Source organism: Trichomycterus rosablanca, chromosome 13 (genome assembly GCF_030014385.1).
Source record: "Trichomycterus rosablanca isolate fTriRos1 chromosome 13, fTriRos1.hap1, whole genome shotgun sequence".
NCBI lineage: Eukaryota > Metazoa > Chordata > Actinopteri > Siluriformes > Trichomycteridae > Trichomycterus > Trichomycterus rosablanca.
In genome coordinates, this window is record NC_086000.1 from 10968138 (window position 1) to 10985092 (window position 16955).

At 39.5% G+C, this 16955-nt stretch overlaps 1 protein-coding gene across 3 annotated transcripts; it reads right to left on the reverse strand.

Moving 5' to 3' along the window:
• Positions 1–1067: 1067 nt before the first annotated feature.
• On the reverse strand, positions 1068–16933 carry pcmtl (l-isoaspartyl protein carboxyl methyltransferase, like). 3 transcript variants are annotated; one of them, XM_063006802.1, is made up of 9 exons: positions 16890–16933; positions 13732–13864; positions 12658–12762; positions 12533–12564; positions 12354–12458; positions 8592–8712; positions 7265–7350; positions 5976–6145; positions 1068–1406 (listed from the first exon to the last, which is right to left on the reverse strand). In XM_063006802.1, exons 2-9 carry the CDS (start codon positions 13844–13846, stop codon positions 1274–1276), a joined length of 867 nt encoding a protein of 288 aa, XP_062862872.1. In that variant the 5' UTR covers positions 13847–13864; positions 16890–16933; the 3' UTR covers positions 1068–1273. The 3 variants fall into 3 exon arrangements, with proteins under 3 accessions (XP_062862872.1, XP_062862871.1, XP_062862873.1); XM_063006801.1 differs by lacking the exon at positions 16890–16933 and having other exon boundaries at positions 13732–14036; XM_063006803.1 differs by lacking the exons at positions 1068–1406; positions 16890–16933 and adding an exon at positions 4348–5170 and having other exon boundaries at positions 13732–14032.
• Between the last annotated feature and the right edge of the window lie 22 nt (positions 16934–16955).

Genomic DNA, 16955 nt, shown 5'->3' on the forward strand with positions numbered 1-16955 from the left:
GAGTTTATAGTTTATTTCTCAATTATTTGTCATTATACTAAGAGCACTGCTTCTTTTCTGCATGTTCTCTCTGTAGCTTGGTTATGGCTCTCTCAACTCAAAAGAAGCTTTATTGGCATGACAAATAAAGACATTCGTATTGTCAAAGCAAGTTAGAGAGAAATAATAAAAAATAACAATAAGAAAGAACAAATATATACAAAACAGTTACATGTGCAAAAATATAAAATAGAATAAAATATTAATAAAAACAGTGCAAAATAATAACAATAAAAATTATAATATTTACATTATTGAGGTAGTAATAACGATTAGTTTGTGTGTGTGTGTGCGTCTCTGTCTCTCTCTGTGTGTCTTTATATATTAATAATTTAAATATTAAATTATTAATATTTTATTCTATTTGATATTTTTTGCACATGTAGCTGTTTTGTATATAATAGTTTTTTCTTATTGTTATTTTTATTATTTCTCTGTAACTTGCTTTTGAAATACGAATGTCTTTATTTGCCAATAAAGCTTCGTTTGAGTTTGAGTGTCTCTCTCTCGCTCTGTGTGTGTGTGTGAATCGGATCGTTCGCGAACGACTCATCACTATCAGAATATTTTTGACGGCACCCCTGACGAAGCCAGACGGCACCCCGGTTGAGAAAGGCTGGTCTAACGGTCAAGTCAATTCCAACTCCTGGTGACCTTACGGAGAGTGTAAGATCTAACGTGATCAGTAAGCGTGTATGAATGTCCAAAAGTATTTGGACACCTGGCCATGAGAGTGTTGGACCCATTTTTAAAAACAAATTATATTAACATAGTGACACCTCTGTGACCTTTTCAACTATAACAGCAACCACTCCTCTGAGAAGGCTTCTCACAAGTCTTTGGGAAGTTGCACCTATTCAGTCAAAAGAGCATTTGTATGGCTGACCACTAATGTTGGTCAAGAATGTCTCAAGCCTTTATACACATACAGTGTACACACCCCTGTTAAAATGCCAGGTTTAGTGATGTAAAAAAAAAATGAGACCAAGATAAATTATTTCAGAACTTTTTCCACCTTTAATGTGACCTATGACCTGTACATCTCAATTGAAAAACAAACTGAAATCTTTAGGGGGAAGAAGTAAAAAATAAAAAAATAAAATAATGTGGTTGCATAAGTGTGCACACCCTCTTATAACTGGGGGTATGGCTGTGTTCAGAATGAACCAATTACATTCAAACTCACGTTAAATAGGAATCAGTAGACAGCTGCCATCATTCAAAGTGCCTCTGATTAACCCCAAATAAGTTCAGTTGTTCTAGTAGGCATTTCCTGACATTTTCTTAGTCGTGTCTTACAGCAAAAGCCATGGTCCACAGAGAGCTCCCAAAGCATCAGAGGGATCTCATTGTCAAAAGGCATCAGCCTGGAGAAGGGTACAAAAGAATTTCCAAGGCATTAGATATACCATGGAACACAGTGAAGACAAGTCATCATCAAGTGGAGAAAATATAGGACATTGCTACGAACAGGACGTCCCTCCAAAATTGGTGAAAAGACAGAAGAAAACTGGTCAGGGAGGCTACCAAGAGGCCTACAGCAACATTAAAGGAGTCGCAGGAATTTCTGGCACGTACTGGCTGTGTACTACATGTGACAACAATATCCCGTATTCTTCATATGTCTGGGCTATGGGGTAGGGTGGCAAGATGGAAGCCTCTTCTTACGAAGAAAAACATCCAAGCCCGGCTAAATTTTGCAAAAACGCATTTGAACTCTCCTAAAAGCATGTGGGAAAATGTGTTATGGTCTGATGAAACCAAGGTTGAACTTTTCGGCCATAATTCCAAAAGGTATGTTTGGCGCAAACACAACACTGCACATCACCAAAAGAACACCATACCCACAGTGAAGCATGGTGGTGGCAGCATCATGCTGTTTTTCTTCAGCTGGTACTGGGGCCTTAGTCAAGGTGGAGGGAATTATGAAGAGTTCCAAATACCAGTCGATGTTGGCACAAAACCTTCAGGTTTCTGCTAGAAAGCTGAAGATGAAGAGGAACTTCATCTTTCAGCACGACAATGACCCAAAGCATACATCCAAATCAACCAAATAATGGCTTCACCAGAAGAAGATTAAAGTTTTGGAATGGCCCAGCCAGAGCCCAGATCTGAATCCGATTGAAAATCTGTGGGGTGATCTGAAGAGGGCTACACAGGAGATGCCCCCACAATCTGACAGATTTGGAGCGTTTTTGCAAAGAGTGGGCAAATACTGCTAAGTCAAGATGTGCCATGCTCCTACCCAAAAAGACTGAGTGCTGTAATAACATCAAAAGGTGCTTCCGCAAAGTATTAGCTTAAGGCTGTGCATACTTATGCAACCACATTTATTTTATTTTTTTATTTTTTACCCCCTAAATATTTCAGTTTGTTTTTCAATTGAGATGTACAGGTTATAGGTCACATTAAGGATAGTAAAAGTTCTGAAATGATTTATCTTGGTCTAATTTTTTTACATCACTAAACCTGGCATTTTAACAGGGTTGTGTACACTTTTTATATCCACTGTATAGACCTTGCTTTGCTCAGTTTGTCATGCTGAAACAGGAAAGGACTGCCCCATACACAGAAGGGTTTAATGCACAGTCTTGTGTCACATTCACCTTATAATCAATTTGAAAGTATGTGCAATTTGAGCCACAGTAGGGATACTGTTAGTCTGTACCAGACACCACAGCCTTCATGTCCTCTACCATTAATGACTTCTGGCTGCCCAACAACCTGTCGTTGGTTATTGGCATGGCCCTCCTCAGACCACTGTCAGTGCTGTTTCAGAGATACTGTACTTCAACCCTGTTTTCTGGCTATAACAATTGCTGCAGTCAACACATGTATTACACGTATGACCAAGATATGTACAAAAAAACAGAATATAAAAACCTCAAACACTGACTTTTGTTTTGGTTGTCTAACTTGATTGTGTTTCATGAATATAAACAAGTTTTGAAGTTGACACCGGCAACACACTTATTTTGTGTGACAGTCACAATTAACAAATTTTACCATTTCAAAATATTCCACAAGAAGCAGTCGAAATGGTTAAAGGTGAAAGTATCATTATTAGGTATAAAAGGAGGCTTCACCAAAGGCCCAGTCTTTGCAAGCAATGTAAGCTTGCAAATAATTTAGGTATTTTACCATCTACCATACATAACACATACCCCTTTTCCACCGTCACGGCACAGAGCCCGTTCCGGTTCCCGAACTTGATTTTGAACCGGTTCCGCGTGTTTCCACCGGAAAAAACAGAGGTTCCAGACAGCAACCTGCGGGCCAATCTGGCACCACAGAATACTTGGTTTTTCAGGCTGAACCGTGACGTCCGTCAGTGGGCGTGTCATGTTGTACAGCATAGCGCGTTAGCAACAATGCCGTCCGCTGGAGTCTCATATGGAGCTTAATGCTGCATTTTTATCTTTTAAACCTCACCTGATTACATTTTGAACCAGTTTGCCGCTTATATTTTCAAAGCGCCTTTAAAAAGGTGAATTGTGTGATATTACGAGATAAAAGTGACCTGGACAGAACGAAAAACGCTTAACGTGAAAAATAAAGCATGAAGCTTTTTCAACTCCCCGAGCTGCAGCAACACCACACGTGAAGTAAATCCAGCTAAACACAGATACATGTGGTATTTTAGAGTAGATTTGATGTTTATTTCTCACAGATTAATGTTCATGTTGTGGAACTTTAATGATGTTTCACCGCTCGAGTCGAGCGCTGAGTCGCGGTGAAAGCGAAGCGCAAAACTCTTCTCACGTCAATAAACTAAAGAAAACAACAACTGAGACAAACAAGTCATGTCTTCTTATCACCGATAGTTAGATCGCTGCTTTTTACATAAAAACAAACATCTGTAACAGCAGCACAAATGCTCGCACATAATCCACACACTCCGCCATGTTATTACTTCTCTTAACTCTTAGTAAGTAACGCCCACCAATGATGACGCTGCTTGGTTCTCAAAAACTGGTGGAAACGCGCATCGGTTCTCTACAGAACACCAAGGTTCAGAGAAACCCGAACAGAACCGGTTCAAGAAAAACGTTTTTTTTTGGTGGAAAAGGGGTAACTGTGAAAAGAATCTTGATAAAACTCAAGAGCAAGGATGGAAACGACTGTTGAATGTACATGACTTATTTTAGCAGGACAATGCCAGGCCTCATTCTGCATGTGTTACAACAGTGTGACCTCATAGACACAGAGTGCATGTGCTTGACCGGCCTGCCTGTAATCCAGCAAGCAATCAAGCAGGAATGTCAAAAAAAAACAAACAAAAAAAAACTGTCAGACATATACTCAGGCTAAATGAAAGATCAGGTCAAGTTTAATGCAAATTGAAGAGAATATTTTTAACATATGAATATTTATTAAATTATAATATAACAGATTTTTGAACATCGAAATGGAAAATCAGCAAGTAGGTAGTTTTTGCCACTCTACTTTTACTGCAATATATTTATGTTAAAAATATACACATTTGTACTTAAATTTATGTACATCTACCTTGTTAATTTATGTACACATATTGGTACACTAGTGTATGTACACAATAAGTTATTGTAGCCCATTTGCTGTTAATTACATTTTGTCAGCTTAAAGAGGAGGCTGTCCTTTGTTGGCTGGGATAGAGAATACCAGACAAACATTCTATTAGTAATAGATGGACTACAAGCAGCACTTGGATACCATCTAGGTGCATCTATATTGTAGGTATACCTTTACAAATAAGCAATTAGTGTAGCCACAAAGTAAGTGTACTGTACCTACTGGTAACTGCATGTATGTTAAACTGTACAGCACTGTACAAATGTTCTCCCGAGTTAAACGTAAATGAGTTAGCCTTGCAGTTTATACCTATTTTAGGTCACAAAAAAATATGGAGGCAGAATTTTGACTCCACTGCGTTACAGTCTTGTTAAGCAAGTACAGTCTAGGTGCCAAGAATGGTTGAGCTTGAAAACCTGTTTTGAGTGTTTGAGGATGAGAATGGTGGGAGAGACCAGGTGGTGTTGCTAATCAGCCACCTCTAATAGGTCCGCGCTTCATAATGGCTTAAGTGATCTCTGCACAGCAACACCAGAGCCGTCTCCTGCAGAAGCAACCATACTGGAATCAGAGCTCACCACTGCAGACAGAAACAGACCAACATTCACACAGTAAGAGACGTTAACTCAAGCACAACCATTTGGTCTAAAGCAGTGGACACTCCTCCAAATGACGTAGGTCAGGTGTCTGCTAACAAGTGTATAAAAAGTGTATAAAATCGATGATATAAACTACATTTTGTGTCAAGAGTTTGGGGATGGGCCATTGCTGTTTTTTTTCTTTTACATGCACATAGATAGGTCCAATAATTAGGTGTTGAGGAAGATTCTTGTTTTCTTTTACCTAATCTGTTATTTACAAGGAAGTTACTATACTTAGAGTTCGTATCCCCACCGATGTTATTGGGCGGTCGTGTCTCCGCATACAGACATTATTGACTATGTCTGACAGGGAAATGGCCGTGACCAGTGGATGAACTGGCGTCCAGTCCGAGGTGTGTTTTGGCATTGTGTCTAAAGAATCCAGGAAAACTAGACCTGCCTCAACACCCTGACCAGGATAAAGTAGTGGTAAATATAATAATAAACATAATAAAAACAATTATACCAGTAATAATAATAATAATAGGGTAACGTTTATCATTTATTTGGACTCTTAATTCCTCAGTAATGCTTATGATCGAATGTAGCTGCTTCTTAATAATCATATAAAGGGAATAGTTTACTGCACCAATTACAAAAAACTCATTTTGTGTGTGTGTGTGTCTGAATGAACGTTGAAGAAAACTTTAAAACATTCTAAGCCATCAAAAAATTCTTTAATTTTAACTTTGGGAATAAAGCATCAATATTTTTAGATCATGTTTGGCTGACAATGATACATACCCTGGCCACTGTCGGTGTTTGTCTGTAAGTGGCACATACACCACTCCCATTAGAGCCTTTTTGACAAAGCTGCCATCACTCTGGCGATCATATTGCTCCAGTACTTGACTCCCACCTTCTGGACCTACAGGCAGAACCAGTCTTCCACCTGGCTTCAGCTGCTCCAGAAGCTGTTCACACATATGGTTTAATAGCTTTATTACAGAAGAGTTTTGATGCCTAACTGCTAGAATGCCTGTGTGACATCTCAGATAAAAATGTCAGAATAAAGTTTGTCTAGATACCCTGCCACTATATTTGCTGACATATACGCACCAGCCAATTTATTAAGTACTTCACTAATGGGGCTCAGACTGCCTTCGCTTTTAGAAAAACCTTTAATTTTAATGGCATGGTGTTGAAAACATCCATTAGAGATTTTGGTCCATATTGGCATAATTCACTACTAAGTTGCTGCCGATTTGTCTTGTGCACAAGTATGCTGTGAATCTACAGTTCTACAACATACCAAGGATGTACTGTTGGATTTAGATCTGGTGACTAAGAAGGCCACTGAACTGCAGAAAACTCAGCATTATGCTCATAATATTAGTTAAAGATGACTTGTGCTTTGAGATATAGCACATAGCTTGCTGGATTTAGCCACTGATAAATACACATGGTCAGCAACAACAAGCAGATATTAGGGAGCCCAATGTGTGCTAAAAACATTCCCCAAACAATTACACCATCAAGTTTCCTTAGTGGACATCCTATGCAAAGCTATTTTTTCTTTATGATTATAGTAAGCCTGTGCCCACTGTATCCTCAGATGCCTAATCTTGGCTGAACAGAGTGAAACTTGATGTGGTCTTCTGCTGTTGTAGCCACTCCAACACAACAGATATAACCAACAGTCTCCAATCTTACCACGAGATAAAAAACTGGTTAAGTTACTGTACCTTCCTGGCAGCTTGAACCAGTCTGACAATTCTACTATAATTCCCCTCCCCTTTTAACAATGCCTTTCTGTCTGTATTATTTTATTCAGTGTGCTGCTGCCACATGACTGGCTGAACTGGTGAGTAAATAAACGAGCAGGTGTATTGTAATTCCTGACATTGTAGCCAGTGGGGTGATTTATACATACAGTTCCTATACTTTCATGGTTTAAACCTATAATTTGCAAATATTTACACAATAAAGTTCCATATTAGCATGACAGACCACATTGGAAGTACAAACATTTATTGTCATACAGTTTATAATACAAGGTAAAACATCTAAAAATTCTTTACATGAGTACATACCGCTTTGGGGATTGTAGGTGCTGCTGCCCCCACATGAATGGCATCATAGGGTGCTCCATCTGGAAAACCATACCTGCCATCTCCCACTGAAATGTAGAACATAGAATAAAGTACATTCTTAGACTGAGAACATGTGGTTTTGGTAATGTGCACCTTCTGATTCCGAGCATTAGTAAATGCATTAGGTCAGTGACCTTTGGCTATAGTGGAGGTGTGTGTGTTACACTATACTGTATGGTGGCCATGTATTTCAGCAGACACACTTCAAAATCTTGTGGAAAACCTTTCCAGAGGAGTGTATGCTGTTTTAGCTGTAAAGTGTCAGTCTACGTTAATGTCCATGGATTTGGAATAAGATGTCCAACAATCTCATGGTCAGGCATCCACATATATTTAAAACAAATATACACCGATCAGCCATAACATTAAAACCACCTCCTTGTTTCTACACTCACTGTCCATTTTATCAGCTCCACTTACCATACAGGAGCACTTTGTACTTCTACAATTACTGACTGTAGTCTATCTATTTCTCTACATACTTTTTAAACCCGCTTTCACCCTGTTATTTAATGGTCAGGACCACTACAGAGCAGGTATTATTAAGGTGGTGGATCATTCTCAGCACTTCTGTCACAATGACATGGTGGTGATGTGTTAGTGTGTGTTGTGCTGGTATGAGTAGATCAGACACAGCAGCGCTGCTGGAGTTTTTAAATACTGTGTCCACTCACTGTCCACTCTATTAGACACTTCTACCTAGTTGGTCCACCTTGTAGATGTAAAGTCAGAGACGATCGCTCATCTGTTGCTGCTGTTTGAGTTGGTCATCTTCTAGACCTTCATCTGTGGTCACAGGACGCTGCATACGGGGCGCTGTTGGCAGGATATTTTTGGTTGGTGGACTATTCTCAGTCCAGCAGTGACAATGAGGTGTTCAAAAACTCCATCAGCATTTCTGTGTCTTATCCACTCATACCAGCACAACACACACTAACACACCACCACCATGTCAGTGTCACTGCAGTGCTGAGAATTTTCCACCACCCAAATAATACCTGCTCTGTGTGGTCCTGGAAGAGTTTTGACCATTGAAGAACTTGCAGACTACAGTTAGTAATTGTAGAATTGTAGAAAGTGCTTCTATATGGTAAGTGGAGCTGATAAAATGGACAGTGTGTGTAGAAACAAAGAGCTGGTTTTAAGGTTATGGCTGATTGGTGTACATATTATGAGAGGACAGTCATCTAAAATTCAAAATAAAAAGCATGTGCATTGATTGGAAGATTCATGGGGCTGGGATGGAAAGCTAATAGTACCTACACACCTACTAACTTGATTCGTTCAGAAGTTAACAGCTCTGGGTCATCAGCTTGGACATTCCTTATGGAGGTTTGCACTAGCTCTTCTATGTGCTCGATTCCCACCACTTTTCCAGTTGGTCCTACCTGGATAAGGCAGAGCAAAAAATACATTAAATAAATTCTGTGCGGTCAGGTGACACAGCTGTCTAACACGCATGGACACCACTGCAGACTTGCGAGTTTGAATCTCAGCAGAGTCACCAACCCGGCCAAGTGTCCATGCAAAAACAATTGGCCGTGTTTGAGGGATGAGGGATGATCTCTTTCTGCTGCTGCTGTACTATGTGATCTACGAGACTGGTCCAGGTGTCTGTGCAAGTGGGGAGGGGGGGGGGTCACATGGAGGGCTCTGTGTGGGAACCCAAAGTTGACAGGTGACAAGAAGTGGACACTGACTGGACATGTATCAGAGGGGGTGTGTGGTAATCCAGCTCTCCTTGAACATATCATGGGTTGTGCAAATGCCAGCAGATTCGGGGATGTAGTGATGTAGAGTGATGGGTCATAGCCAATTTGAGAAAGGTGACAATTGAACTGAGCTTTAATTCTACTGTAAAAAAATGATTTAAAATAGGCTTTGTTTCAAACTACACACCACAATACTAAATAGTATGCCAAATGAGAACAGTACTAGTCATAATAGTCATTACTATTCAAACATACACCAATCAGCCATAACATTAAAAGCACCTCCTTGTTTTTACACACACTGTCCACTATATCAGCTCCACCATATAGAATCACTTTGTAGTTCTACAATTACTGACTGTAGTACATCTGTTTCTCTGCATGCTTTGTTAGCCCCCTTTCACCCTGTTTTTCAATGGTCAGGACCCCCACAGGACCACCACAGAGCAGATATTATTTAGGTGGTGGATCATTCTCAGCACTGCAGTGACACTGACATGGTGGTGGTGTGTTAGTGTGTGTTGTGCTGGTATGAGTGGATCGGACACAGCAGCGCTGCTGGAGTTTTTAAATACTGTGTTCACTCACTGTCCACTCTGTTAGACACTCTACCTAGTTGGTTCACCTTGTAGATGTAAAGTCAGAGACGATCGCTCATCTATTGCTGCTGTTTGAGTTGGTCATCTTCTAGACCTTCATCAGTGGTCACAGGACGCTGCCCACGGGGGCTGTTGGCTGGATATTTTTGGTTGGTGGACTATTCTCAGTCCAGCAGTGACAGCAGAGAGGTGTTTAAAAACTCTAGCAGCGCTGCTGTGTCTGATTCACTCATACCAGCACACCACACACTAACACACCACCACCATGTCAGTGTCACTGCAGTGCTGAGAATGATCCACCACCCAAATAATACCTACTTTGTAGTGGTCCCGGGAGTGTCCTGACCATTGAAGAACAGGGTGAAAGCAGGCTAACAAAGCATGCAGAGAAACAGATGGACTACAGTCAGTAATTGTAGAACTACAAAGTGCTTCTATATGGTAAGTGGAGCTGATAAAATGGACAGTGAGTGTAGAAACAAGGAGGTGGTTTTAATGTTATGGCTGATTGATGTATGTTTTAGTATGTTGCATGTAATTTGAGAACTAAATGCCTTAATGTTGAAGCAGTGTAGCTACAAATAGAAAGACTTAAACTGAATTTCGAAGTAGTGAGGTGGTAGCATTATTTTTTCCTAAACTGAGGTTTTAAGACCGTAAACAGGTTTTTCTTTTATTTTCCTAACATGTACAAAATTTAAACCCATGTAGTTTTAGCTGGTTGGTGGCAGCCTTTTAAGCACAATAAGACTCTTTCTCAAGTATTTAAGGTCTGTTTTAGCAGTGGTCAAATTGGTGCTTAGGATCTGCCAAACTGAGACAGTTCAGAAGTCCCTCCTTAAATCAAAAGCACTGAAAATCGCCACCCATTGCTTTGGTAAGAAAAGCTGTGTGTTGGGGTGATGGGTTTGAATGAACTCTTGGAAGCAGGTATCTTTTTCAAAACCCTTTGAGCAGTCAGGTAGGTGCTTCAAATTGGTTGAAATAAGGTAGTTCCGAAGTTATTTTCTGTAAAATTAGCACTTGAAAATCTCTGCACTGTCTGGCTAGTAAAGCTATGTGAATCAGTTTGGATGGGCTAAAATAAGGTAGTTTAAAGGTTATTCTCTGAAGTATTCGAAATCGCTGCCCATCTCTGTTGTAAATGACTAGTAAAAATATATGTGAATGAGTGTGGATAACCTCTTAGAAGCAATACACAATTATACTCTAGCTTTGTTAATATATTGATTTCATATGTAGTATTTTAGGAGCTTGGGCAGTGCATGGGTGTCCACACAGGCATGATTGACTATGTCTGGGGGGAGGGTGGCATTGCAGAAGCCTTGTGATAGACTGGTGACCTGTCCTGCTTTGAGTCCAGTGTTTTCTTGGTGGAATCGGACGTGCCACGACCCTTAACAGGATTACCAGTTAATGAAAATGAGAAAAAAGGGGGAAAAATGTAGCATTTTAATGCAGTATAAGGTCCTTTCTGTATAAAAAAGGGCTTAACCTATATTTACAGCAATAGCAGTGGGGTAGTTCTGGACTACTTTACTATTCACTAGCACAAAGCTTCAACCATAAAGATACCACTAGGGCTGCCGCGATTGGTCGACCTAGTCGATGACAGCATCGATATCAATATATTAAGTCGATGCATCGTTTTTAAAACTATGTTTATAAATGATCCTTTTTCATTTCTACAATGTTTTCATTCATATAAGTGTTTACATGATTTTCCTATGCACTACTTGCTGCGTCATGACCTAAGTCGTATTTGATCCAGTCACTAGTTGGCGGCATTAAGCGCAGTCTTAAAAAATGCCGTCTGCAGAAGTCAGAGGCCGATTGTAGAGAGCTTTCAAAGAAAAGCTTAACGTTTTCCAAGTACCAAATCATCAAATGTTTAGGAATACTTAAAACTGGCACAAAACAAAAATGTGGTTTGTACACTGTGCAAAGCTTTGATGTTATACCACAGCAGCACCAGCGCGATGTTGCACGTCTATATTGTTTCATTAAGCTTCTTAATCGCGGAGATCTTGGAATACCGTATTCCTTAGCGAGTTCAGTTAGGGCACATGAGACGTGACAAAACTTTTACTTCTATATTGTTTCATTACGCTTCCTAATCGCAGAGATCTTGGAATACCGTATTCCTTAGCGAGTTCAGTTTAGACCGCCGCACACTTTGCTGCATTGGGCTCGCGATGTTTGCGGTTGCCGCGGCATTCAAAGCGCAAAAAGCTTCTCATGTAAAACACTTACCACTTTGTTTACATCGCTTAAAATTTGAAGAAATTTTTGAGTGAATGTGTAGGTTAGAATCTGGACTCATTCTGTCGTTACTGTACGTTGGACTTGATGAGACGTTCCTACCTCTAACTATTTTATTTCTGCTATAAGTTTAAACACTTTGCTTTGTGTACGGAATGCCATAAACACATGTTGCACTTTGTTTAATATGGAGCACTTGAGAATTTGATAATATGGACATAAACCCTGTTTACATTTAGTTTTGTGCCATATTATCATGCCGAACAGTTTGTTGTTTAAATAAAAGAAGCTTAAATGACATTCTGAATTAAATTAATCGTTTAGATTAATCGACCAATCAATAAAATAGTCTATAGATTAATCGATAGAAAAATAGTCATTAGTGGCAGCCCTAGCTACCACTGCACATAGAAATGCCTAATTGTAAAAGATTAGCAAAAAAAATCCCTCATTTACCATTCTTGCAAAGCAGGCAGTGAGATATCCACTTCCTGAGCCAACATCCAGTGCAGAGGCTCCTTCAGTTAACTTATCACTGAGAATCTCCAAAGCATGTGCATGCTACAGAAAAGAGCCACATTATTAGAATCCATTATTAGACAAGCTACAAAAGCCAAATATGCTGTTTCGCTTACCATGTGAGGAGCACTAATGGTGGCTTTGTACCCTGTGAAGAAAGTAAAAGCATATGGTGTAAAAAACATATTTTAGCACCAATTATTATGCAATTTTACAGCCCACTGTCAATTTCTAAACTGACCTATTGATTGAGGAGAATCTTCATAGGGGTAGTATGCAGAATAGATTCCCCGATCAGTATCAAGCAAGGCTTTGAACACTCTGTCATTATGTATAACACCATGTTCTGCCAACAAATGAAATAACAGATGAACAGCAATGTTTAAGGTACTATATACACACTGATCAGCCATAACATTAAAACCGCCTCCTTGTTTCTACACTCACTGTCCATTTTATCAGCTCCACTTACCATATAGAAGCACTTTGTAGTTCTACAATTACTGACTGCAGTTCATCTATTTTTCTATTTACCTTTTTAACCTGCTTTCACCCTGTTCTTTAATGGTAAGGACCCCTAAGGGACCACTACAGAGCAGGTATTATTTGGGTGGTGGATCATTCTCAGCACTGCAGTGACAATGACATGGTGGTGGTGTGTTAGTGTGTGTTGTGCTAGTATGAGTGTACCACTCACTGTCCACTCTATTAGACACTCCTACCCAGTTGGTCCACCTTGTAGATGTAAAGTCAGAGACGATCGCTCATCTATTGCTGCTGTTTGAGTTGGTCATCTTCTAGACCTCCATCAGTGGTCACAGGACGCTGCTCACAGAGTGCTGTTGGCTGGATATTTTTGGTTGGTGGACTATTCTCAGTCCAGCAGGGACAGTGAGGTGTTTAAAAACTCCAGCTGCGCTGCTGTGTCTGATCCACTCATACCAGCACAACACACACTAACACACCACCACCATGTCAGTGTCACTGCAGTGCTGAGAATGATCCACCACCTAAATAATATCTACTCTGTAGTGGTCCTGGGAGAGTCCTGACCATTGAAGAATAGCATGAAAGGGGGCTAACAAAGCATGCGGAGAAACAAACAGATTACAGTCAGTAATTATAGAACTGCAAAGTGCTTCTATATGGTAAGTAGAGCTGATAAAATGGACAGTGAGTGTAGAAACAAGGGGGCGGTTTTAAAGTTATGGCTGATCAGTATATATGTGACATGTTCTGTTCAATTCCAGCAAATTTAGCATTGAACATAATGTCATGATTCAACTTTAATTATTTATTAATTTTAGCTTATTACCTCGCAAACGGCTTATTAGTTCTGGATGTGTCCTGCCACTAGACATCCATGCCATAGTCCTGGTAAGCAGTAAACCCATGGGAAGAGCCACTGCAGCCAGCCTGACACACCACATGTCCTGAATAACCACCACCTGCAGCACATTCTCAATTAACATTTATTATAATTATTTATTAGTATTTTAGCTCTATTCTTAAAAACGCTACAACATAAAACGTCAAAAAAGATATCTAATTGTGAACACTTGGGTGGTGCAGTTGTAAATTATGCTGGGAATCCCCATTGGTGCTAATGGTCAATCAGTTCTGGGGCGGCTAATGCTCCTAATGTAATGGCATCCAATCCGAGGTGTGGTACTGCATTGTGCCCAGTGATTCCAGGGAAACCAGATCCACCACATGACGAGGATGAAGGATTGCTTTACTATCTACAGCTGTGGTAAACAATGCAAATAAAATTAAGGACTTCACTGTTTGGAATTAAAGCGTTTAAATCAAATGCAGTTTTTATTACTAGACCAAAGTTTTTAATTAAGAAATGGGCATGTTCAACTGCAACCTTAATTAAAACAGTTTAGCAGTATCACATTTTCAGATAATTCAACTGACTTATGACTTTTATTTGCCTTATTCTGACTTATTTTATATGTTGAAACAATACAATGTCTGTTTTGGCCTTCTTGCGACCTTTACATTTTGCAAATTTCATTTAAACAATAATTAAACAATAATTTAATTGTCTTTATTAAATAAAAAAATGGTGTAACAATAGGTAACAAAACGGTGTAGAAGCAGCAGTAATGTACAACAGAAACATTAACACTGTGACCGGTCCATTGTTCCGAGTGTAGATTGTTAATTTAATTTTGGGTCTGGCTTCCCTAGAATCACTGCGCACAATGCAATAACACCCTTGACAGAATGCCAATTCATTAAGAAGCCTCAGCTCCCCCCTCCAGGTTCAATCCCTGCTTCCCAGTGATAGTGGGCTAGTGTAATTATATGCTGCGTGATCTGAGTGATCATGATCAGAAATAGCCAATTCATATTTGTAAACAAAAAAAGGTACAAGCAAGTCCACATGTGCACAGTTTAACATGTCAGTATGGAGTCTGACTGCTGCCCTGTTTGTTTACATTTCCGGCATTTAGCAGATGCTCTTATCCAAAGCGACTTATAGAAGTGCTTCCACAGTAAACATTTCCCTACTCTGGTTTAAGAAGACAACAGTCCAAAAATACAGATCTGCTGAAATCCTGTTTGAAGACAGTAAGAGACTCAGATATACTTCAGATGTTTGTAAGTTAAATGTGGAACAGGTCAGTCATTTATGATTTAAATAATATAAAAGCATTATAGAACTTTTTCTGTTGGATTATGTGTCACGCTTTATGTTTGTAGCCAGAAGTAGCAAATAAGCACTGAAGGTCTTAATTCAATAAAAAACAGAGACAGAGAGTGAATTTCTCAAATAAAATTATATTTTTAAAGGAAGGCATTAACCAAACATTAACAAAGTACTAAAATAATTTTAGATGAATCAATAGATTAGGTCAAAAAATTTGAAATACTTGTTGTGGTAATCTAAAGGAAGTCATGTTTTGCCCAATCTCTGTTTGGGATTGTAGTGTTGTTAAAACTTCTAGATTTAGGTTCTTGGCTGATAAACCTTGGAGTAACTGGTTCGGCATGGCAACGGATGGCCTCCTACCTGGAAGGGTGCTCCTACCAGGTGTCATGGAGGGGATCTATATCCCCTCCATGCACTCTCTCAACCGGTGTTCCTCGGGGCTCTGTACTTGGACCACTTCTATTCTCTATCTACATCACCCCACTGCTGCGTTCTCTTAGATGGCTTCCTGTAGCTGCATGTATTCAGTTTAAAACACTCATACTCGCCTACAAAGCCAAAAATGGACCAGCCCCAAGTTACCTTCAAGGTCTAATTAAACCCCGCTCTGTACCACGCGACCTCCGAGCCACTAGTCTCGTCCGACTTGATCCTCCACCCAGAACTCAAAGTCATGAATGTAACCAAAGTGTAAACCATGATGTTAAAATGATAATACTATTCATTTTTTATTCAGTGATGTGTAATACCATGGTACAGTCTGCAAAAAAAGGTATCTTATTACATACAGTGTAAGTGATTGTCCTGATACTTTTGGTCATCTTGCATCTCTTAAGCAAGTCTAAAAATGGCTAGCCTAGGGCCTGATGATGTGGTACCTTGAAAAAGTAAAGGTAATCAGATTTTTTCACAGTTTTATTTATTTATTAGGATTGTAATGTAATGTTTTACACTTTGGTTACATTCCAAACAAGCTGGGATATGCGAAGAAAGAATTTCATTGTACTGTACATGTGTATATGTATATATGACAAATAAAGTATCTTCTTCTTTCTTTTCTTCATGACAGAAACGGTAGTTACTCGTTACACATGATTCATCAGTTCACAAGTTAAATATTAAACACAGTCATGGACAAATTTATCTCCAATTCACCTCACTTGCATGTCTTTGAACTGTGGGAGGAAACCGGAGCTCTCAGAGGAAACCCACGCAGACATGAGGAGAACATGCAAACTCCACACAGAAAGAACCTGGAGTGCTCCACTTGGGGATCAAACCCAGGATCTTCTTGCTGTGAAGCGACAGTGCTACCCACCGAGCCACCGTACCCGATTTACTCACAGCCTAAAATACAAACGAGTACTGAACTGACTTAGACTAGAGGTGATGCTGACATTTAGTTTTGCCCTTTTCAACTCAGTGGTAGAAAACTTGGTCAAAGATGACCTGCATTTAATAGATATAATGTATAATTATGTCACATAATAAAATGAATATACACAAACCACACAAAGAATATTACACCACAAATACAAACTGTACACTGGATAATGCACAGTATACACATACTGTGTACTAAATACTGCACAATATAAACATATAGTACACAAAACACTGCACAGTATTCCCATCCTGTACACTAAATACTGCTGCACCGTATACACACACTGCTTTACACACACTGTACTGTCTGCTTTAAGCTCTAAGCTTTACATATATTTAGCACAACTTACCACCAAAATATGCAAAGTAATTAAAGAATTAAAAGCTAAAGCATAAACAAGTTTCACCTTAAAAGCACTTACTCTGGTGAGTGCGCAGACGGAAAACAGAACCCCACGCACCACGCTTAGCCAATCACACTCATAGAA